This window comes from Pseudopipra pipra, chromosome 16 (genome assembly GCF_036250125.1).
Source record: "Pseudopipra pipra isolate bDixPip1 chromosome 16, bDixPip1.hap1, whole genome shotgun sequence".
In the NCBI taxonomy this organism is placed as follows: Eukaryota; Metazoa; Chordata; class Aves; order Passeriformes; family Pipridae; genus Pseudopipra; species Pseudopipra pipra.
The window spans coordinates 15,769,078-15,791,729 of NC_087564.1; the positions used below are offsets into that span (position 1 = coordinate 15,769,078).

The window sequence follows — 22,652 nt, forward strand, 5'->3', positions numbered from 1 at the left end:
CCTGGTTGTGCCCCACAGAGCTGCTTTAGCTCACCTAGCTCTTCCAGAACCCTGAGGGAGCCCAAGCCTCTGGCTGCTGGCCTGGGATAACCAGCTCCCACTTGGATTGGACTCTGCACTGCAAAAAAGACTTTTTTTGGCACAAGCCTGTGCCCCTCTTGGCAAGTTGTTGTTCAGCACAAAGCCAAGCCGTTGGCATTACCAGCACAATGAGCCCAGGAGGGGCAAGTTCTGCAGAAAAGCAACTCTTTCTGCCTTACAATTTTCACCTTCCACATGTGAGGGTCCCTCTGCTTTGCATGATAATCCCCTCACTGTGCTTTGCTATATCTGTCCCAACCCACATGTTCTGTAGCAAAAGGCTTTGCAGTTGCAAGCCCAAGTTGCTCAGCTTTGCTCCTGCCCTCCAAGCTCATGTTTCTGCCTCTGTCGTAGCCAAATGTGAGTTGGCCTCTTGTCCCTGGTAACAATTGATGGGACAAGAGGAAATGACCTCAAGCTGTGCCAGGAGAGGTTCAGGTTGGACATCAGGAAGAATTTCTTGCTGGAAAGGGTGGTCAGGCCTTGGAAGGGTCTGCCCAGGGAAGTGGTGGAGTCACCACCCCTGGAGGTGTCCAAGGAACGACTGGACGTGGCACTCACTGCTCTGGGCTGGGTGACAAGGTGGACATCGGTCAAAGCATGAAGTCATTAGTCTTGGAGGATTTTTCCAACCTAAATGATTCTGTGATTGCTGGCCCATGGTGCTGCTGGGAGCTGGAGCTGAGCCCAGGCCTGAGTGAGGGAGCACGTTATAGATGGGGCTTCTGCCTATGAACACTCACACTTCACCAGGCACAAGGTAGTCTGAATTGGAATTATAGAATATGGTCAGCTGGAAGAGACCCATCAGGATCGTTGAGTCCAGCTCCTGACCCTCACAGGACACCCCAGCCATCCCCCCATGTGCCTGAGGGCATCATCCAAATGCTCCTTGAACTCAGGCTTGGTGCTATAACCACTTCCCTGGGGAGCCTGCCCCAATGTGGCCATCCTTCATTGGTAGCTTGCTCAAATTATCATGGTTTAACAAAGACTGTAACTTTTCCAAGCCCCAAGACTAACTAAAGATAGTGGCTCACAGACCTTGTGTAATATTCATGGCTCGTTCCACGGCCACCCACCTGGGACTTGGCTGACTTGGCCAGGGAAGGCAAAAGAATAAAATCTCCACGCAGAGGCTCCTGGAAATGCTCCTGCACTGTCTTTAATCCTTGCTGACTGTGTTTTCTGTCCCTCCCTGGCAGAGAAGTGCCCCGTGGACAATGCCAAACTGACCGTGGTGGTGAACAACATCGCGGTGGCCGAGCAGATCGGGGAGCTCTTCATCCACTGCAAGTACGGGTGCCGAGCCGCGGCCAGCAGCAAGCCCACCGCCTTCGAGGTGGACCCCCGAGGGTGCCCCTTCACCATCAAGCTGAGTGCCAGGAAGTAAGTGCCCTGTTCCAGCCTCTTCAGGGAAAGGGCTGTGCCAGCCTGCCACACCTGAGCTGCCCTGCGGCTCCGGGGCCGCGCCGCTCCTGCCAGCGCTGCCCAGAGTGGGAGTGGGCAGGGGGGTTGAGGGGATAAATCACTCTTGGGATGGTGGTGCATGGGTTGTCTCAGGGGAAGGATGCTGTTCTCTGCTCCCAGCTTACCTGAGTGCCAGCACTGGGACAGGGACGCTGTGAGAGCAGCCCCCTCACTTCTGGGGTGAAACACTGTGGTATGGTCAAGCAGAGACTTTGGGATTCTTTTTGTGAGAGGAATTATCCTAGTTATATCCTGAGAATCTGAAATCTGTCTCCCTCCCCCTCCTAAATGCATTCCCTGTTTTCCCTATCACCTGGCTGATAGGGATTGGACTGATAGGGATTTCCACAAGCTTTCCCTGCTTGTGGAAAGCTGTTGTTTGTGGGTGCCTGAAGGCTCAGCCCTTCAGCTGCAGAAGTAGTTATGCCCTGTGTAAACGTAGCCTGTTATTACTCTCAATTTTCTGGTCAAATGAGAATTAAAAGCTATAATTGCAGTCTTAGAGCAGGAGGCTTTGGACCTGACAGCCTTACAGGGCTGGTTTGCTCCTTTCCTGACAACCTGTGTTGCTTCCATTAATTTTTGCTCATTGCTGATTTTCCCTCCCTTTGCTTCTCTCCGTGGGCAGGGACCATGAGAGCAGCTGTGATTACCGGCCCGTGCGCTGCCCCAACAACCCCAGCTGCCCTCCTCTGCTCAAAATGAACCTGGAGGCACACCTCAAGGAGTGCGAGCACATCAAGTGTCCCCACTCCAAGTACGGGTAAGGACCTGATGCTTTCGAGTGGGGAAGGTGCACTGAGGTAACTTCTGAGCTGCTTTTTGGTCACTGCAGCTTTGGGGTGACCCCAAGGACTCCGAGCAGCTCTCCCCAGTGCTGTGCTCAGCCTGAGGCCGAGCTGAGGGTTACAGGGGTTGCAGGAGGCAGCCCCTGAACCCCTCTCCTGGTGGGAACAGGAAGTCCTGGTGCCCAGGTGTGAGCCCAGGAGGAGGGTGAGGTGTGAGAAGGCAGCAGAACAGCTGGAGGAGAGTCAGAGCATGAAGGGAGGAGGATTACAAGAGTAATTCGAGCACCGTGGCAGTGTCTTGCCAACCAGGGCAAGGGAAGTGCTGATCTGCCCCAGAGGGTTCACTGTCACCAGAGCAGGGGGACAGCTCGGGCTGGGGGTTCCCTGCTTGGGGTTACTGCAGGAGGGTTCACACAAAGGGTTGTCCAGCCCACCACCCAGGGCAGTGGTGGAGTCACCATCCCTGGAGAGACTTAAAAGCCAATGTTGCATTTGAGGACATGGGTTAGTGATGGGCTTGGCAGTGCTGGGGGAATGGTTGGACTCGATGGTCTTAGAGGCCTTTTCCAACCTCAACAGCTCTGTGATTGTATGATCCTTAGACATGTCTTGGCAGAGGCAGGGTAAGACAAGTCCTAGCAGAGCATCCCTGACTCCCTGCCATGCTGCAGGCCCAAGTCAGCATCTGCTGAGGTCAGCTCCAGTTTTTTCCACTGATTTTGGTGCTCCTGGTGAGCACATAAACTGACACCACACTGTCTCTTGCCCAAGATCTGCTTTTCCTTGCAACTACCCAGACTGACAGTCTGGTTTGGGGCCAATGCTCTGGCTGGAAGAACAGGAGCTGCTTGGCCTCCATGTTGCCCTGCAGTTGCCTGCACCCAGCAGGATCATGGGGTCATTAAGACTGGAAAAGACATCCAAAATTATTGAATCCATCCTTTGAAGGATAATGAACCACAGTAGCCCTGCTGCTGGTGGGAAGAGCAGGACAGCTTGGGAGCCACACGGGCCTCGGAGCTCCAGTGAGGAGCCAGCTGAGCAAGGAGTCTCCCTGGGAGCCCTGCTCCAGCCAGCGTCTGCCTTCCCCTCAGGTGTACATTCATAGGAAACCAAGACACTTATGAGACCCACCTGGAGACGTGCAAGTTCGAGGGTCTGAAGGAGTTCCTGCAGCAGACAGACGATCGCTTCCATGAGATGCAGGTGGCAATGGCCCAGAAGGACCAGGAGATCGCCTTCCTGCGCTCCATGCTGGGGAAGCTCTCTGAGAAAATCGACCAGCTGGAGAAGAACCTGGAGCTGAAGTTTGGTGAGTCTACTCTGGACGAGCTCTCTGGTCAGAGCTGTAGGGACAGGGAAGCTCTTTGTTTGGATGATGCATTACAGGACTCATTCCATGTTTAAAACTGGTGCTGAGCAGGTTTCAGGAGGTTCATATATTCCTTGCAGAGGGACAAATAGGGGTTCCATTGACTTTGCTGCCTGAACATCCTGGGACCTAATCCTGCAGTCACTGGTCATGTGGCAAGTCCTAGTAATGTCTACAGGCAGCTGCCACCTTTCTCCTATGACTTTTTCCTGTGCAGTCCATGGGCACAGGCCCCTATAAAAATCAGCAGGTCACTCGCCAGCAGCTTGCAGCTTCTCGTCCAGGACAGCTACAGAGCAGGGACAGCCCTCAGGACACCCTGCTGTGCAGCCTGTGTGCTCCCAGATTGTGATCTAGCATCCAGGTCACCCAACTTCTCCATCTTGAGGAGCAGACACCCTCCTGCTTTCCAGCCAATAGCCCCTCCATGTTCAGAGGTTGGGTGGCAGTTGGGTGTCCTCTGCCTGTTCCCTGGGATGCCCTCAGTTGCTCTGCAGTGACTGTGGGCCTGTCCTTCTCTTGTAGATGTTCTGGACGAGAACCAGAGCAAGCTGAGCGAGGACCTGATGGAATTCCGCAGGGACGCCTCCATGCTGAATGTGAGGAGGGGCCCTGGGATGGAGCAGGGATTGCATGGAGTTAGCTGGCTCAGCTCCTAGCTAGGCTTGTCCTGCAGTGGGAGAGGCTCTGGGGTCCCCCTGCTTGCTGGCTCTGCTCACACCAGGTTTGGTTTGCCTGTACTGCAGTCGAGGTCTGGGGAAGGGTTTGAGTCAGAGGCAGCCTGGGGAGCACGTGCTGGTCACTGCATCTGGGCTGCTGCTGGAACTGGCTCTGCTGCCTTTTCTCGGCCTGCTGTTGCTCTGGGAATGTGTTAACAGAGGAAAGGAGCCCTTCAGCAAGGGAAAAACCCTCTGCTCCAAAGCCTGAGCCTTTTACACTTGCCAGGGACACTGTACCCTTCTCCCTGCTTGTGGAAAGCTCACATGGCTTGTTCTGTTTTTCAGGATGAGCTCTCCCACATCAATGCTCGGCTCAACATGGGCATCCTTGGATGTGAGTATCCCTGTGGGCTTCCTCCCCTGGGGCTGGGTGTGGGTGGTGGCCCTTGGAGCCCTTTTGGGTGGTGTTTACAGGTGTACAAAGGAACAGCACTGTCCTCTCACCTCTCACCTGCTCTCTCCTTTCTGCAGCCTATGATCCTCAGCAGATCTTCAAGTGCAAGGGGACCTTTGTGGGCCACCAGGGCCCTGTGTGGTGTTTGTGTGTGTACTCCATAGGAGACTTGCTCTTCAGTGGCTCCTCAGACAAAACCATTAAGGTAAGAGCTTGTCTGTTCCGTGCACCTTCTGCACTGTCACGTGGGACAGAAGCTGAGTTCAGTTTGGGGGGGGAATGTCACTTCTTAAACTTTCTCCCAAAGAATCTTAAATGATTCTTTGTGATTATAGTTGGGCAAAATTCTCTGGGAGGAAACATTACTTGATAGTGAAATTGAGAGTCAAGAGTTATTTTTGCAAAACTCAGATTAGAATCTCATTCCTGCTGCTGCTGGATTTGCTTTATGTGGTGTTTAGGGTATTCAAGCCTATTTCAGCTTCTGATTTTATTTTCCTTTGTTATAAAAAGTCATCTTAGAACAAAACATTTGTCCCTGATCCAAAGTGTCCTTTTCCCATTTTATGGCATGTTTGTTTTCCTTTGTCCTGTTTGCAGTAACTCAAACTGACAGCACTGCTCTGGTGCAGCTTAAACAGCCCTTCCCAATGTCACTGTGGTGGCTGCTGGCTGGGCTGGGGACCCCCACGGGCTGCTACAACTAATCCTGCCAGGAGCAGAGCTTTGGTTTAGTTTCCTTGGTTTTAGAGCCACATGGAAGAAAATGGATATTGCTGTACTTTAGGGAAAGAAACTCCCCTGTCCTGGCTGCTCTGGGCACAACATTCCCTCTTGAGAGAGCAGAGTGTGCTCAGGGGGAAAACTTTGCAGTGGCAGAGGAGGCTGTGCTGTGCCATTGGCGCCCCAGGACAGGGTGAGAATTGCTGAAGCAGGAGCCTGAGAGCTGCTCCTCTGGTTTGGTTTGTTGTGTTGGCCTGGGCCGAGGAGGACAGAGCTGCAGAGGGCTGATACCTGCTGCTGTCCTGGGTCTCACTGACTTCAGCCTGACCCTTTGCAGTAGATTTCCTTTCCCAGACAAGTGTATCCGTGCCCAGGACTCGGCAGGCAGTGCCCAGGTGACAGACAGCCTGTTTCCTCCTTCCGCTGCTGACATCCTGCCCACTCCCAACTCCTGCCTCGTGTTTCCTGTTAGGTGTGGGATACCTGTACCACATACAAGTGCCAAAAGACCTTGGAGGGTCATGATGGAATTGTACTGGCTCTCTGCATCCAGGGGTGAGTGGAGAGGGACATCTGCCCCTGGGGAGAGCGGGGAAGAGCATGGGGGCTCCTGAGCATGCCCTGACAGTTCCCATCCTCTGCCCTGCACAGGCCAAAATTGTGCATCAGAGGCACATCTTGCCTCTGCTTTTTAAAAATGGACAAAGCGGCATCTTTGTGGTGTCCCCTGTGTCCTGGCTTTGTCCCTGGTCACCAGCAGGGTGCTTGGCCTCCTGCTCCAAGGGCCAGTCCAGCCTGGCCTCCCATGAGCCAGGAGCCCCGCTCTCGGGGTGGGTGTGTGAAGTCTTGTCCCAGTGAGGCTGTGGGACTGCAGCTCCTGGCCCAGATGGTGCCTGGGGACAAGCTGGGAGCCTGCACATGGCGCTGTCCTCCTCTGACCCCCCCTTTGTCTTCTGGTGCCATTCCAGGAACAAGCTGTACAGTGGCTCTGCTGACTGCACCATCATTGTGAGTACCCTGACCCCGCTCTGCAGCTGGGATGGGAGAGCCACAGGCTGCTCGGGAGCAGGGACCTTCTTCTGGAAGGCTCTTCAGCTGCCAGTGGTGTGGGACTGATAACCTGTGTGTGCTGTACCCACTGCCTCAGCCAAGTCACTCATGGGTTGGATTGGGGGGTTTCCTGCAGGCTGGATTTCCCAGTCCCTGCTCCTGTGGGGGGAGCAGGAGGCTGGTGCTGTGAGCTGGGACAGGGTAGTTGGTCCTGATCAGCCAGGACAGTGGCTCAGATGAGTGCCCTGTCCTACCTGTATGTCAAGAAGGGCCTCAGCACGAAGGACTTGCCCTGCCCCTCATGGGTGCTCTTGCTTAGTGGGTTTGGCAGTGCTGGGGGAACGGTTGGCCTCGATGATCTTAGAGGGCTTTTCCCATCTGAACCCTTCCATGATTCTGTGATTCTCCTTTGCAGGTCTGGGATATTCAAAACCTGCAGAAGGTGAACACGATCCGAGCACACGACAATCCTGTTTGCACTTTGGTCTCCTCACACAACATGCTCTTCAGTGGCTCCCTCAAAGCCATCAAGGTACAGCTCAGGGGGCTCCTCTGGGGCTGGTGTGGGACCAAGGGTACAAACTGTCAGACAGAAGTGTCCAAACAGGAAGAAAGTGGCATTTTGGTCTGTAGGTGACCTTGTTGCTACGCTCTCCTGAGCCACAGAGAAGCCAGCACTGCAAAGGTTTAGCCCATACTCTGCACTCAAGTCAAAGGTGTTCTGGGACCTGGCTGCAAAAACACTTTATTTCTTCCAACTCTGTAAACCTGAGGCTGCAGGTGGAGTATCCTGGCAAGTCCCAAGTGTGTGTGTCCTTGGACCCCCAACAGACCTGCTAAGACCATTGGGAATCATGTCTGGGCTCCAGAATTGGCTGGGGATTCAGGCTGCCTGTTTTGAAACCGCCTCCAATGGATCTTGAGTCTGCATTCTCTACCTAAAACATGCAGAAATCAGAGAACAGCTTTGCAAGCTGCCCTTTAAAGCCTTGGCTGGATTCCCATGGTTCTGCTTCCAGCTCCTGGTGAGACAGCTTATGGGCCCGTCCATCTGTAAGAGGATGTGTGCTCTTTTCTTTAACCAGGGCCTGGACTGGTTCGGCTCTGGAGAGAGCTCAGGGCTGGGGGAGCAGCCAGACTGAGCAGAAGGAGAATATGGGGCCTTTTGGGTTTGTCATCCCCAGCCACTTCCTGCCAGATGAGCTGAGCAGGCCAGGAGTGCTGCTCAGAGTGGGGGGGGAGTGAGATCTGTCAGTCCCTGCATGCCAGAGACTGGGAATGGAGCTCTGTGGAGACAGGCTGGGAGTGGAGCTCAGTGGAAGCTCCTTACTGCAGCTGTGGTTTAGGTTTTCAAGCCCGTGGCTGTGCTAGGGAAGGGTCTCTGCCAGCAGTAATGCAGTGTCCAGGCTGGCTCCCTCAGGGAACGTGCTGACTCAGCAGTTATTGTGTTTTATCTGCAAGCCAGTGGGTTCAGGCCATTCCCAGCAGGCAGCAGAGCTGGCACAAGGATCCCCACAGAAGCTGTGAGGGCCTCTTGCGGGGTGGGCATGGGTGGGGAGCACCGGCCATGTTCTGCCCAGCCCCACTGGGATTCTCCTCCATGTCTCTGTGTATTGTCTGTGCTTTCCACAGGTCTGGGATATTGTAGGTACTGAGCTCAAGCTGAAGAAGGAGCTGACAGGTCTCAATCACTGGGTGCGAGCACTGGTGGCTTCCCAGAACTATCTCTACAGCGGATCCTACCAGACCATCAAGGTGGGACCCTGGCACTGGTGGGACCCAGCAGCTCTCCCTGTGCCCCCCTGTGCTCTGCTCCCCTGTGGAGCAGGACCAGAGGCAGCTGCTGGGATGTGAGATGACTGCTGACACACGGGATTCTCCTGTGCTGATTGCATCTCTGCAGGCTGGGCCTTGGGGGCTGCTGGGGAGGCTCACTGGGATAAACTGGGGCCTCGGCCCTGGCGCCTCGTGCCGCCTCTGCGGCTGCTGCAGCCTTATCTGTGCTCCCACTCCTGCTGATAACAGGGCAAGGTCACTGGCTGGCTGCAGAGTTACCATAAATCTGTGAGGGTTCCCAGTGCCCTCCACGCTCTGTGCTGGCTCAGGTTTTGATGAATACTTCACCTCAGCATCTGGGGGACACAGAACTGCAAGTTGCCCTCCTCAGTGCTAATAAATCCCTGTTAATTTGTCTGCATCAGGTTGTAGTGCTATCAAGGAGTGGGTTGTGAGTGCATGTGTGTGTGTAGTCACACACACGGGGTGAGCAGTCTCCACAACATTTTCAGCCTGGATGTTCAAAGCTGGGCAGCCAATTAAGACAGCAGGGCTTTGCTCATCATCAGTACTGAACATTCCCAGCTGGATAGATTTGTCCTTGAAGGTGTGATCTGGGCACACATGGAGCCAGGCTGACTCAGTGCGTAGCAGAATGGCTGCAAGGGATCTCGCCCCTGGAGAGGGGTTCCTGCACGGGTCTCATCCTGCCTTTGCTCCGGTGTCTCCATCAGATCTGGGACATCCGCAACCTGGAGTGTGTCCACGTGCTGCAGACGTCCGGGGGCAGCGTGTACTCCATCGCCGTGACCAACCACCACATCGTGTGCGGCACCTACGAGAACCTCATCCACGTAAGGAGCGGGCTGGGATGCATTCCTGGCAGTGAGGCTGGGGGAGAGGGGTGTGGAGATGGGCTCCTGGCCCTGCCTGTCCCCCCTGGCACACGTGGAGCGTGGGGGCACAGCACCCACCTTGGAGTGTGTGTGGAGGTGGAAACACCTCTCGGAGGAGAGGGCAGTGGCCTCATCCCAGCACAGCTCCGAGCCCAGCTCTTCCCCCGCAGGTCTGGGATATAGAAACAAAGGAACAGGTCCGCACGCTGACAGGGCACGTGGGGACGGTCTATGCCCTCGCTGTCATCTCCACACCAGATCAAACCAAAGTCTTCAGCGCGTCCTACGACCGGTCGCTCAGGGTACGTGTGCGGGGCTGGGCGTCTGCCCCGGCAATCTGTGACAACACGGGGACCTCGAGGGAAGGGGGATGGGGATCCCCATCCCTCGGTGTGGCACCTGCCTTGGGGCCTGTGACGTGAGATCCCCCTTCCCAGATTGTGGCTCACGCCTGCCGTGTCCCCGCAGGTGTGGAGCATGGACAACATGATCTGCACCCAGACGCTGCTGCGGCACCAGGGCAGCGTCACCGCCCTCGCCGTGTCCCGCGGCCGCCTCTTCTCCGGCGCTGTGGACAGCACTGTAAAGGTGGGTCACCCCAGCCTGCTCCAGCATGCTTTGTGCTCTTCCAGTGCTGGAATTGGGGCATTAAATGAGTTAGGAATTGTCTTCAGACAAACTGGTTGTAGCAAGGTGGGGGTCGGCCTTTTCTCCCAGGCAACAAGTGACAGGACAAGAAGCTGCGCCAGAGTAGGTTCAAATTGGACATCAGGAAGAATTTCTTCACTGAAAAGGGTTGTTAAACACTGGAATGGGCTGTCCAGGGAGGTGGTGTAGTCCCCAGCCCTGGAGGTATCCAAGGAACAACGGGACGTGGCACTCAGTGCTCTGGGCTGGGGGACAAGATGAGGATTGGGCACAGGGGGGACTCCATGGAGGGGACCTCCAGGGAGGTCTTTTCCAACCTAAATGGTTGTGTGGTTCTGTGACACAAGGGGGTAGTTCTCAACAGGTGGGAGACTCCACTCCTGGCCAGGGTGTTGTGGATGGTGGCAGCCCAAAGGGAGGTGCTGTGGGAGGATGAAGAGAAGCCCCCAGAGCTGCTCAGGAGTCACTGCCGTGGGTTCCTTTGTCTCCACAGGTCTGGACGTGCTAGTGAGAGCTTCACACTAGTTCTGCACACTGAAAGACCAAAAACTCTCCCCTCCATCGGCCTGTGGGTGACCACATCCTCCGAAATGACTGCTGCAGCTCCTCCTGCACCAACCACTGCCTGCTGCTGCCCCTGGGCCGGCCCCCCCCGCAGGGATCCCGGCTGGCGGCTCTCCCGATGGGTCTGCCCCATGGATGCTCCAGATGTTCCCCCAGATCTGCCCTAGATGATTGGAAAAGCAGAGGAAGCATATCCAGTGCCTTCCTCTGCCTGTGTCCCCCCAGCTGGGGACATCCCTGGGGCCGGGGCTGGGGTGACTCTGTGCCCCAGGGCTCCAGGCCGGGCGAGCACAGCCCTTGGCCAGTGATGGGACTGGATGGATCAGCGTGTCCCAGTGGTGACACTGGGAGGCTGCTCCCCTGGCCATGGTAGGACTGAGCATTAGGCCCTGCCCTGGGTGGGCACCCGACCCCTTTCTGTCTCTAGTATTTAATTTTACTGCCAAGGCGCCGGGGCCGATCCATCCGGGAAGAGGTATTTCCTTGAGTAGCCAGGTACGATTTTTATGCCACAGCTAGTTCTCAAATCAAGTTCCACAAGCCCATTGTTCACCACCCTGTAATTATGGTCTCCACATTAAAGACAAAAAGCCTCCGTTGCATTTTTACTCACATTTTCTACTGTTTTTAAGATTGTAATATAGATTTGATTATTTCTTCATTGACAATAAAAGCAGAAAGAGTTGTTCCTGCCCAGCGTGAGTTATTGCAGGGACCAGCACTGGCCCTGTGGAGTGAAAATTGGGATGCAGGGACCAGGCACCTGACTGGGGACAGCAGCTCCCAGCCAGGCAGGCCCCAGCATCCCACAGAGGCACCCAAGGGTGCCCCCTGACCGTGCAGCACAAACCCCCCCACGACACTGAACACCCGGCATGACACGACCACACCACAGGGACTCGGGATGCTTTGGGGACACAAACAGTGGTGGCAGCCTGGCAAGGGTTTTATTTTTTTTATTTTTCTTTAAATATTTGTTGCCAGACTTGGTATAGGAGCAAACGTCTTCACAGCACCACGAGCCATCTACTATTCAGAATAGGAAGAATAAGGACGAGTAGAGGTGAAATCTAAGCACAGAAGAGCAGGGAGCAGCACCAAGATGCAGAGCTGGACAGATGGGATACAATACAGAGTCCATAACTTAATCATAAAAAATATATATATGTATATATCCATCATGTAGAACTTTATGGATTTTTTTTTTTAAGATACATATTTTTTTTTCTTTTCAACAGATATTTTCAGGCGGGTGATTTATTTTTTTTTTAATTATTTTTAAAGTCTTTTTTGTTTGTTTGTTTTTGATTTTTTTGTTTTTTTAAAAGAAATTTCAAAGTTGTGCCAAACACATCTGGATCAGCGACCACAACGGGAGAGACGGGGAGAGAGGGAAGTGGGGAGAGGGATGGGGGGAGAGAGAAGAGGGGAGAGACCACTCTACGTCTCAAGAAAAGAAAGGAACAGCAACACTTTTGTTTGGAAACCACAAGCAAAAAATGCATTCATCAGGACTCAAGCGACTGAACCAGACTCCAACTCCAGTTTATACAGGAATATACAGCGGTGCATCCCGGAGGACGCACGCGAGCACACGCACCCCGCGTGCACACCCACGCACACCACACACACCCCAAACAAACACCGACAGCAAAAGGAACCAGGAGAAACCTAAACCAAACCCTGAAGACACTCCAAAAGAAATGAAACACCTCCAGTGTAAGAATTAACAAAAACCTCCATAAAACAAGGCACATCCTTTGAGTTCGTAACGGTGGAAAAAAGAAAGACGCGACACTGAATCCCAACGGAAAACCCGACCAGAACCGCTCGCACGTACCTTCCACCCAGAGAAAAGGTAAATATTGTGCTACTCGTAGAATGAGTTTGCCACAAGACACACAGCTTAGTATAATCTAATAGTTTTTCTCAAGCTAAAATCCAGTTTTCTCTTGATTTCTTTTAAACTGCTTTATATATAATTGCTAATATTTTAAAATCTTTTAAATATATATTTGTTAAAGTTTATTTCTTTTTATTATTTTGGGGGTGGGGGAAATCTGCTTTATATCTTTTTTTTATTTATTTTTTTTTTCCCCTCCAATAAATTAATACTTCTTTTATAGCTTATCACCGTCCTGTCCCCGGGCGGGGAGGGGCCGGGCAGGGGCACGTCCCGCTGCCCCCGGGGAGCCGCCAGCCCGGAGCTGCCCTGGCCGCCCCCGCCAACCCCAACCGAGAAAGAAAACAAAGTTTAAAAAATAAAAATTAAAAACGGAGCAAAGAAACCCAAGTGCATTTGCCCACCCGGCCCCGCCACTTGCAAACGCCATCGGTGCCACGTGGCTGGCGGAGCCACTGCCGGGGCCGCCGGGCAGGGCTTGTGCTACATTCGGGTCGCGGTGACCCGCGGCGCCAGGGCTGGCAGGGCACGGGCTGCCACCAGACAGGCAGGTCGGGAGCCCCCCAGAGCCTCCCAGAGCCCCGGCAGCGGTTCGGTCCGGACGTGTTGCTTTGTTTCTTCTGTTGGGTTTTGTTTTTTTTGTTTTTTTTTTTTGCTTCTGCAAAAGGGAGTCCTGCCGGAGCCGGCGCCGAGTCTGTGAGCACAATCCTGAGGTATCTTCTTCTTTGTGCAAACCCCGAGGGACGGGATGTCCGGGAGGGGACGGCTGTACAAAGGGGCCGGGGGGAGGGCGGCGGGGCCGGGGGGTCGTGGATCGTTGTGCCCTTGTGCCCACGTAAGCCCTGAGGTTCGCGGGGCCCTGGCGCCCCTCACTCCAGCATGGCATCCAGCTGGTCCGCCAGGTCGTCGAACATGCTGCCGATGTCGTCCAGGATGCTCACGGTGCTCTTTGACTCCACGGCCGAGCTGGGGAGTGACCGGGACGGGTCAGGAGTGACCAGGACGGGATGAGGACACCACACAGCCCCCACCACCCTGTGCCACAGCCCTCCTGCCCCCCTGCCGTGCTCAGCACTGTCCCCAGTGTCACTGCTCATACAGACCCCAGGGCTGCTACACAGTGCTCTGTGCCAATGTCCCCAGTGCACCCACATGCCCAGGTCTCGCTGCCCATGCTGCTCCACCACAGTGTCCCCCAGTGTCACTTCCCCAATGCAGCTCCAGCCAAGGTCCCCTGATGCTCCACCAGTGTCCCCCAGAATCCCTCCTGGCACCATCCCACCCCCACCACGTGGCCACATCCCAATCCCTGCCTGCAGTGCTTGTGGCCTCTGGTGCTCAGTGGCACCGCACGGTCCCGCACCCTCCCTGTGGAACAACCACCTCCTGCACCCCCTTACTCTGCTTGACTGTCCTCCTGCTTGATCTTCTCCTCCACAGCCTGCAGCGCAGCAGCCAGGGACGCGCTCGTCTCCTCCAGCTTCTGCTGTGCCAGCTCGGGGCCGGCGCTGTCCACGGAGGGGCTGGCGATGGTGGAGCGCGGCGGCTTCACCGGCACCTGCTGGGGCTGCGCGCCAGGCGAGAGGGGCTTGGCAGGGCTGGAGCAGAGCGAGGGCGGGGTGCTGGAGGGCTTGGTGCCCGCGGGGCCCAGCTGCCGGGCGGGCGACGGGGCCGGCGTGGAGCTGGCGCTCACCGACTGGATGGCAGCGTGGGGCTTGGGGGGCTTGGGCGCCGTGGGAGGCGGCGTGGGCTTGGGGGACACTGGGGGCGGCGTGCCATGGACCCGCTTCACCTCTGCAGAGAAAAGAGAGAGAGGCAGGAGGGCGGCAGGGCCAGCTGGGACCCCCGGCCTCTGTCCCGGGGAGAGCCTGTCCCAGGGATCTGGTGGGGCACCTACCTGGGCTGCCAGGGCTTGGGATGGGCACCTTTTTGGGGATGGGCACTGGTGGCCCAGGCACCTTCTGAGGTGGCTGCGTCAGCACAGGCTTGGGGGACACCGGTGGCTTGAAGGGCTTCTTGGGCTCGGCAGGCGGTGGGATGTAGTCGGGGCCGTCAGGGCGGGCAGTGGGCGGCGGGGTCGGGGGTGGCTCAGCCCCGCTCAGCTCGGAGGCCGGCCGCCGTTTCACGGTGCCGGTGCCGTTCTGGTACACGGCGAGTGTGGCCGGCTCCAGCGCCGGCTCCTTGTCCTTGGCCTTGGGCCGGCGCTTGACAGTGTCGGACTCGGTGAGGACAAAGCGGACACCGTCCTGCTGGCTCTGCCTGGCCCGGATCCGCCGCTTGAGAGTGGCACTGGCCTCCACCTTGGCCAGCTCCCCATGGCGGTGGGCTGGGGACAGCCCCTCGCCCGCCTCCCCCCGGGCCGGCCCCAGGGGCCGTGGCCGCTGCTTGATGGTGAGGGTGCCCTCCTCGGCAAAGGGGATGCCGTCGGGGGAACCGCCACGCTCCACCCGCAGCCGCTCGCCGGGACTGTCGGCACCCGCCTCCGACCGCACGCTGTCGGCGCGCTCACGGCGGGCGGCTGCCACCAGCCCGGTGACAGGGCCGCTGATGGTCCGGCGCCGGTTCACCACCTCCCCATCCAGCCCGATGGCCTCCTTGTGCTTGACGGTGGCCAGGACGGTGGCCACACGGGCACGGTCAGGGCTGCCCGGGGGGGGTCCCGGCTGCAGGTAGTAGCCGTCGGGTGCCTTGGCCGGCCCAGGCCCACCGGCCACGTGCGGCTTCTGCAGGGCCAGCGCGCGGGCCCCGCCGCCGATGGAGGACATCTCCAGCATGGCCGCAATGCTGCGCACGCTGCCGGCACTGCCCGTGTCCACGCTGCCGCCCAGGTCGCTGGCCCGCCGCTGCTCCCGCCGGCTCTCCCCCTCAGCGCTCGGGGGTCCGACGGCCGCCTCGCCCTCACCCTCCTTGGGGAAGTCCTCGGCCATGCCGGCGCTGGAGATGGCGGAGCTGGAGCGCTTGGGAGGGGGTGGTGGGGGTCCCTTCTTCTTGGGGCGGACGGCAAAGGACTGGCTGCGGTTGACGTTCTTGTCACCGCCGGCAGCTGCCCGCACCGAGTGGCTGCGGCCCACGCGCCGCTGGACGGTGGCGTAGGGCCCCGCGTCCGGCACCAGCAGCTCGTCCCGCTCCTGCTCGCTGTCGGAGGCGGCATAGCGGTTCAGGCTGTGTGCCCGCTTCTTTGGCCTCCCCGGTTCCTCCTCACCCTCGCCCGCCGGAGGCAGGCACAGCACCGGCACCGAGACGGGCAGGACGGGCACCCCCGGGGATGCCCCCTCGCCCTCGGCGGGCTGTGGCAGGACATAGGCGAAGCCGCGGTGGGTGGGTGACTGGGGCAGGGAGCGGGGTGATGCAGGGCGCTCGCCGGGCGGCAGCAGCTGCGGGGTGGGCTTCACCTTGGCGGTGGCGTGGGGCACAGCTGGCCCTTGTGGAGAGGGGGGCCGTGCCTTGCCGGGGGTCTGTGGCGGCGTCAGCTGCCCAGTGGAGGGCGGGAAGGGCTGCCGGGGTTTGCCAGGCACCGGTGGCACACTGGCACGCTTCACGGGGTGGCCGTGCCGGGGTGGACGCCCCTCCTTGGGTGGTGCAGGGGGGCCCTCACCAGCTCCCTCCGCCAGGTATTCCTGGCTCTTGGAGATGGCAGCGGCAGGGGGACCCCGTGGGCCATCCCCCAGCAGCTCCTGGGAGCTGCTCATCAGCCTGGCACGGCCACCCAGGCCTGGCGGCGAGCGGTAACCGGGGGCCGCGGGGTTCACCGCCTTCTCAGGGGGCTCCTCAGGGGCTTCGCCTGTCATGGCCACCTGCAGCTCGCTGCTAAGCTCGCTGTCCTGGAAGGTGGTCATCTTGGGCGACTGGCACTCGGGTGGCTCCGGTGGGGGGGACTCGATGGCCAGCACCTCTGGGCACGGCCCCGACGCCTTCCTCTTCAGCGTGCCCGGCTCGTACTTGCCCAGCTCGGCACGCTGCAGCTCCGCCAGCTTCTTCACCGCCAGCATCAGCTTCTTCTGGTGGCCTGGGGATGGCACGGGGCATCAGTGTCACCGCCAAGGCCACCACAGCCAGCGCTGTGCACAGAGCCTTACCCAGCTTGGTGATGCCAATCTCCTGCAGGTCCTCCCAGGTGATGTCGGTGATGAAGTCAATGTTCTCGTAGCCGTTCTCCACCAGCACCTTGTAGTACTGGGACAGGCCAATCATGGAGAGCCACAGCGCCAGGTTGGCCTGGGGTGGGGCACAGGGCATGGCTCAGCACCAGCTGGCACCAGGGTCTGGCCCCGGCACCCCTGGCACCCCAGCACCTGAGGCACACAGGAGATCTGATCTCGTGGGGGTACAACAGCTCCAGGGCACTTCCCTTGTCCCTGTGCCCCACAAGCACCCAGGGCCATGCCCAGCCCTGTTCCCATGGGAAGCCCCTTGCTCTGTCCAGCCCCATTCCTATGGGAAGCCCCTCACTGCACACAGATGATGGGGCAGGAGGGGTGTCAGGAGACACCACAGTGTCACATCCACGTGGTGACAGCTGGCACCAGCCTGACAGTCCCTGCAGAGCTGTGGGGAGGGACATGAGCAGCTCCAGGATGTGTGCATCATCCGGCAGCAGTGAGCCAGCTCCCACCCTCATCCCCCTGTGCCACCCCCTCCCTGGAGGGGATTAATTGTCCTGGATGTGGCTTCAGCCCCACGGCCCCATGCATCCCTCACCGGTTTGTACTCCGGCAGCCACTCGGGGATGCTGAGGTTGTTGATCTCGGACGCAATCTTCTTCCTGTGCCCCGGCTTGGTGACGCCGATGGCCGTGAGGTCCTGGGGCAGAGAGGGGGGTCAGTGCCGCCCTGATCCAGCCCTGCCTCCCTCCCACGGCCCTGCGGCCTCACCTCCGGCGTCATCCGGCTGATGGTGGTGATGTCGTAGCCGGCGTTGATGAAGTTGGGCGCGTAGAGCTGCAGCTGGAACTTGCAGAGCCACTGGTACACGGCCTCCGAGCTCTGGGGTGAGAGGGACAGATGGGTCGAGGCAGTTCCAGGGACAGGGACCCATCAGCCCTGCCCGTGTCCCCACCACGTGCTCCCCACGGCACCCCAGTGCTTCCCACTCACCTTCCCCTCTGATGGTGGCTCCATTTTCTTCAGCTGGGGCTCGGCAGGGGGCTGGGGGGCGTACGGGGAGCTGGCCACGCTCTGCGACCGCGACGAACCTGCCAGAGGGGCAGCGGTCAGCGGGGGGGCTCCCACCCCTGGGGTCCGGCCACGCGGAGGGGGGAGCCGAGCCCCTGCCCCAGGTGGGATGTCATGGCACAGCCCCCAGCCTGGCAGGGCCAGGGCAGGCACAGGAGAGCGACACCTGCCCCGGCACAGCAGCCCGGAGCACCCTGGGGTGCCCTGGACAGGAGGTCTGCTCCTCTGGGATGGGTGGGTGAGCCCCCAGCCCGGTCGGGGGGCTGCTGTGCCCTCCATCCAGCCCTGGGCAGCAGGTCCCAGCCGGACCTCTCCTTCAGAGCAGGTGTTCCTGGCTGCCCCTCTCCCCAAGGCAGTGGCCAGAGGGGTCCCACTGCCCAAAACCCTCCGGCCCTGCTCCTCCAGCCACGTCACCAACCAGGCAGGCTGGCACGAGCTACTCACCACTCAGGACACCCACACAGGCACCTCACGGTACCACCCTCCAGCTGGGGGTGATGGGGGCTGCCCCGAAATTTCTGCCTCATATTTCTGATCGGGATGAGCAAGAGCAGACCCTTCCCCCCACCAGTGACTGCATCCTCTGTGTGTGTGTGTGTGTGTGTGTGTGTGTGCATCCCCCTGCTCTGTCCGTGTGTGAGCGTGTGTGTGTGGTGTGTGTTTGAGTGTGTGTTCGTACATCCTCCTTGCGTGTGCATCCTTCGGGCATCTGCCTCCCACTCGCGTGGGCATCCTCCTCCCATGTGCATCCCTCTGCCATGTGCATCTCCCTCACGTCTTCATCCCACTTGTGTCTGCATCGATCCAGCATGTTTTCCCCCCTCCCTGGCAACGTCTGCACCCCCCTCCCTGCGTGTGCACCCCCCTCCATGTGTGCATCCCCTCTCCGTGTGCGCATCCCCCTCCCCGGGTTCCTCTCCATGCTGCCTGTCCCTCTCCACAGCTCACACATCCCCCGCGCACACCCCAACGTGCGCATCCCCCTCCCCAGGCATGTGCCACCCCCGCGCCGTGGCCACCCCCGCGCGTGGCCATGCTCCCCGCAGCCCCCCCAGACGGCGGTGGCGGGGGGGACCCCGGTTCGGGCTCCGGCGGGGCTGGCGGGGGGCCAGGGAAGGGAAGGGGCCGGGGAGCAGCGGTGCCCCCCCTGCCCGCCCACGCCGCCCCCCGCCCCCCACGGGCCCCCACTAACCGAGGCAGGAGAAGGCCTGGCAGCAGCCGAAAGGCGACAGAGTCATTTTTTACCCACACGTTTTTCTTCTGGCGATGGGTGCCGTGGCAATAAAAAAAAAGACAAATCCCTGGATCCACGGCACGGCCAGGGCTCCTCCTGCTCCGGCAGCCGGGCGGCCGCAGCACGCACCTGCGGGGATGTCCTGCGCCTTGGCCGGCCCATCGCCCACGGCAGACTCTTGCGCAGAAGCCTTCTGGGAAAGGACCGTTGCCAGCAGCTGAAAAACACCCCGGGAAGGGGGGAGAGCAAGGCAGGAGTGAGGCGGCGGGGGGGGCCGGGGGCGCGGGGGGCGCGTGGCGCGGGTGCCGTGGGTGCCGTGGGTGCTGCGGGTGCCGCCAGCCCGGGCAAGGGTGGGCAAGGGAGGGTTGCGGCAGATTTCGGCTGCAGCGGGGAGAGATGGAGCCGCGGGAGCAGCAGATGGTGCTTTGCCGGCGGCAGGAGCCCACGGCACCGCGGCACCACAGCACCCCAAATCCAGCCTGGCACATGCCCAGCCCAGGCTGCTGGTGCAGGCTGCGGGGTCCTCCGTGCCCACGAAACAGAGCCCCCCTGGCTGGCAGCGCGGTGCGGCCCGGGGGCACGTGGGCATGGCGCAGGAGGGATGCCAGGGGAGGTGGGCTGTGCCACAGCCCGGGCACGGGACGGGCCAGGGGCAGAGCACAGGCGGTGCGGGGAGGGGGCTGTGTGCCATCGGTGCGTGCCGGGGGCAGCAGCGCAGCGGGCGGTGGGCGCTGTGCCGTGCGGGGCTGGGTCCGGGGGCAGTGCGCGGTGCCGGGGGCAGCAGCGTGGGCAGCGCAGCGCAGTGCGGAGGCCCCTGCGAGTGGCGGCAGAGGCGCGGCAGCTCCAGGTGGACCTGTGGAATGTCGTGCCGGGGGCTGAGCCCAGGCAGTGAGGGGAGCAGTGAGGGGCCAGGTGGAGGGAACACGCTGGTGGCCACTGCCAGTGACAGCGCGGCTGGTGGCCCGCTGGGCACCGATGGGACTGCACAACACCCGCTCAAGCATCAATACCAGCCGAGGTCACGGGCAGCAAACTGCCAGGACCAGAGCCGAGTGCCACAGCAGCTGGCACGGCCCCCTCAGGGCTTGCCTTACCTTGACGCCTTCGGAGCCGGCGTGCAGGGCGTGTGCCCCGCTGCCCGCACTCTGCCCGCTCCCCGAGCTGCGGGCAGAGGCCACGCTGCCCGTGCTGCCCAGGCTGCTGCGGTCACCACCTGCAGAGAGAGGAAGGGCTGTCAGGGCGCTGAGCCCCACGGTCAGGGGATGCTGTGGTGCGGCCATGCCCCACCAGAGCCCCCGCCACGTCCTGGCACGTGCTCCTGGGGCCAGGGAGGGTCCCGTCCGCGCTCCCCGTACCTGCAAAGGGTTTCCGCAGCACCCAGATCTCCTCGGCGGGGGCTGGCGTGGCCGATCCGCCCTGTGACGGCGAGAGGTGGGACGGGCTCATGTCGGCCCCGCGAGACCCTTGGTGGCAGAGCAGAGAGAGGGCCATCAGGCGCGTGGCTCAGCACTCGGCTCGCACTGGGGTGGGCACAGGGCGGAGGACCCGCCACCCCGGGCCTGGTGTTGCCCCACGCAGGGAGAACCCCACAGGCAAGGTGTGGGGACCCCGGCTGCGGCCGTGCCCAAGGGCACCAGAGCTGTCCCCCTGGCTGCTCCCCTCCCAAGCAGCTGGCACAGGGTTGGGATACCATCCTGCAGGACATCCCCTCCCTGCTGTCAGCCAGGATCAGATGTGGTGGGGTGTCCCAGTGCCCCAGCTGAACCCAGGCAGGGGATGATGACAGTGTTGTCCCTGCACAGAGCAGGATGGGGGCATGACTCGGTGCGGGGAGCAAAGGAAGCTGGACAAACTCAAGCAGTGAAACCCCAGGAACACACAGGGGACACAGCAGTGGGTAAGAGGATCCGATCCTCCTGGCGAGGCACAGTTTGAAGGTTACCCGTGGCCATGGCTCCTCACCCTCTATGCTGCCCACCTCTGCCAGGTCCCACTCGCACCAGGCACACCCATCTCTGAGCCCAGGGGTTAAAACAGCATCAGATGACATGGACAACAGCCCTACGAGGCCAGTGCTGCTACAGCTCCACCATAGCTTAGCCAGCCCCCTGCCAGCCACAGGGCATTGCCACCCCGCCACTGGCCATGGGGCATTGCTACTCTGCCAGCTGTGGGACACTGTCACCCCCCTGCCACCCCACTGCCACCCAGGCCGGTTCTGTTCACGGAGCCCTCACCCCGTCAGCGCCAAGCATAGCAGGGGATGGTTGGTACAGGGGGATAAAGTCACTGAAGGAGCAACAGGGGGAACAAACGTTCACAACAAACGGCTGGGACATCCCTGAGCTGCACATGCCACAGTCACACCAAGAGGAGCCTGGGCAGGCGTGTGGCTCCGTGTGACCCCACAGGGAGAGAAAGCCCCGGGGAGAAGATGTGCTGGTCTGTCCCCACTGCGAGCACGTCACCCGGTGCTCCCCAACACGACCTCCTGTGCCGCTGCCACCAGGGAACATGCAAAGACCCTGACCCCAGCCAGCTGGGGCAGCCCTGTGGGCACAGCACGGGCTGCACCCCTGCAATCCCCCTGCTCCAGGGCGCTCCCGACACGTAAATCCACAGCATCCGTCACCTGCCTGTGCCACAGGGATGGTCCCCAGGGTTTCGCTGGGCTCTGCCAGCGCTGGGCCAGCCCCAGGAGCGTTCCCTGGGAAAGCCCCCTGGTGCCGCAGCCCCTTCCCACTCCGAGAGTGCAGTCCCAACCCAGCCAGAGCTGGGAATCGAACACCCTGCAGGGATGCTGAGGCAGGCAGAGGGTACCTGTGCCCATGGCTCCCGTCTGGGCACTGCGCTGCCAGCCCTGCCCCTGGCACAGAGCTGGGAGGGTGGTTTGGGGTCCCCACGCACCCCGACAGGAGTGCAGGGGCCATGGGCAGAGCACGGGGACGCCAGGGTGGGGGGGTGGGATGTGCCGGCAGCGGAGCTGTGGGACATAAGGTGTGACAGCGGCGCTGGCGCGGGTGTGAGGGCAGGGGGACGATGGCATGCGCGTGCCACGTGTGTGCACCCACTGCACCCACTGCACACATGCACACGCACACGCATGCACACGCTGCATGCACACACGTGCACACGCCTGTGCACACCCGCGTGCAAACCCCCCGGCCAGGAGGGAGAGGCCGAGCAGAGAGAAAAGACTCGACACACGCTTCAAAGAAAAAGAAAGAAAAATCCATGGGGAGCACGAAGCGAGCGGTGAACTACCTTGTCCATAATGCGGCTCGTCGGCACTGCTAGGGGAGAGCCTGTGATAGCCAAAGGAACTGAAAAGAGTCTGATGGGAATGTGGTGGTGGAGGTGGAGGTGGAGGCAGGGAATGGAACGGATGGGACGAGGCGTCACCGTTTAGCACAGCAGCCCCGTAAGCCGGGAGCGGGATCTTTTGGAAGTGTTGGGGGATTGTTACAGTCTCCCATGAACCTGATAATAAAACATAACAAGAGACAAAATGAAAAGAATCAAAATAATAGAGACACGCTCAGTGCCGCCAGGAAAAAAAAAAAAAGAAAGGAAAGAAAAGAAAATAAAAGAAAGGGGGGAAAAAAGCAGCAAATCAAAAAAGCAACCAAAGGGACATGGAGAAGCCAGAACTGAGATCCAACCGATCCAGAGCCGAGCCGAGGAGCAGCAGCAGGAGCTCAGCACACGCCCAGCCCGGTGCAGGGTACGGGCACATCCCGTGGAGCCGACACGGACACTGGGACAGCCCCACACATGGGGCAGCGTGGGGGCTCGTGGGGGTCCTGTTCCCCATGGAGGCATCCCGGGGGAGCAGGGCTGCAGGCACGGCTGGGTCGGAGGCT

General features: G+C 59.9%; 2 protein-coding genes across 6 annotated transcripts in view; one reads left to right on the forward strand and one right to left on the reverse strand.

Annotated features, from left to right (window-relative positions):
* TRAF7 (TNF receptor associated factor 7) overlaps positions 1–11,166 on the forward strand; it is a 31,158-nt gene extending 19,992 nt beyond the window's left edge. For all 4 annotated transcript variants that reach the window (XM_064673424.1, XM_064673426.1, XM_064673425.1 and 1 more), the window contains 14 exons: positions 1,287–1,470; positions 2,180–2,314; positions 3,434–3,651; positions 4,237–4,310; positions 4,716–4,764; positions 4,902–5,029; positions 6,020–6,102; positions 6,516–6,555; positions 7,013–7,129; positions 8,230–8,352; positions 9,108–9,227; positions 9,440–9,571; positions 9,738–9,857; positions 10,411–11,166. In XM_064673424.1, coding sequence (XP_064529494.1) covers positions 1,287–1,470; positions 2,180–2,314; positions 3,434–3,651; positions 4,237–4,310; positions 4,716–4,764; positions 4,902–5,029; positions 6,020–6,102; positions 6,516–6,555; positions 7,013–7,129; positions 8,230–8,352; positions 9,108–9,227; positions 9,440–9,571; positions 9,738–9,857; positions 10,411–10,425 — 1,538 coding nt within the window. In that variant the 3' untranslated portion in view covers positions 10,426–11,166. The remainder of the gene's footprint in view (positions 1–1,286; positions 1,471–2,179; positions 2,315–3,433; positions 3,652–4,236; positions 4,311–4,715; positions 4,765–4,901; positions 5,030–6,019; positions 6,103–6,515; positions 6,556–7,012; positions 7,130–8,229; positions 8,353–9,107; positions 9,228–9,439; positions 9,572–9,737; positions 9,858–10,410) is intronic.
* A 255-nt stretch (positions 11,167–11,421) lies between these two features.
* The window catches only part of CASKIN1 (CASK interacting protein 1), a 30,140-nt gene continuing 18,909 nt past the window's right edge, over positions 11,422–22,652 (reverse strand). The window contains exons 11-21 of one of the 2 annotated variants that reach the window (XM_064673421.1): positions 22,054–22,269; positions 20,145–20,252; positions 19,884–20,002; positions 18,919–19,006; positions 17,478–17,575; positions 17,256–17,366; positions 17,083–17,184; positions 16,461–16,599; positions 14,282–16,390; positions 13,785–14,178; positions 11,422–13,350 (exon numbers count right to left, since the gene is read on the reverse strand). In XM_064673421.1, the coding sequence (XP_064529491.1) occupies positions 13,254–13,350; positions 13,785–14,178; positions 14,282–16,390; positions 16,461–16,599; positions 17,083–17,184; positions 17,256–17,366; positions 17,478–17,575; positions 18,919–19,006; positions 19,884–20,002; positions 20,145–20,252; positions 22,054–22,269 (3,581 nt within the window). In that variant the 3' untranslated portion in view covers positions 11,422–13,253. The remainder of the gene's footprint in view (positions 13,351–13,784; positions 14,179–14,281; positions 16,391–16,460; positions 16,600–17,082; positions 17,185–17,255; positions 17,367–17,477; positions 17,576–18,918; positions 19,007–19,883; positions 20,003–20,144; positions 20,253–22,053; positions 22,270–22,652) is intronic. The other variant, XM_064673422.1, reaches the window with a different exon arrangement.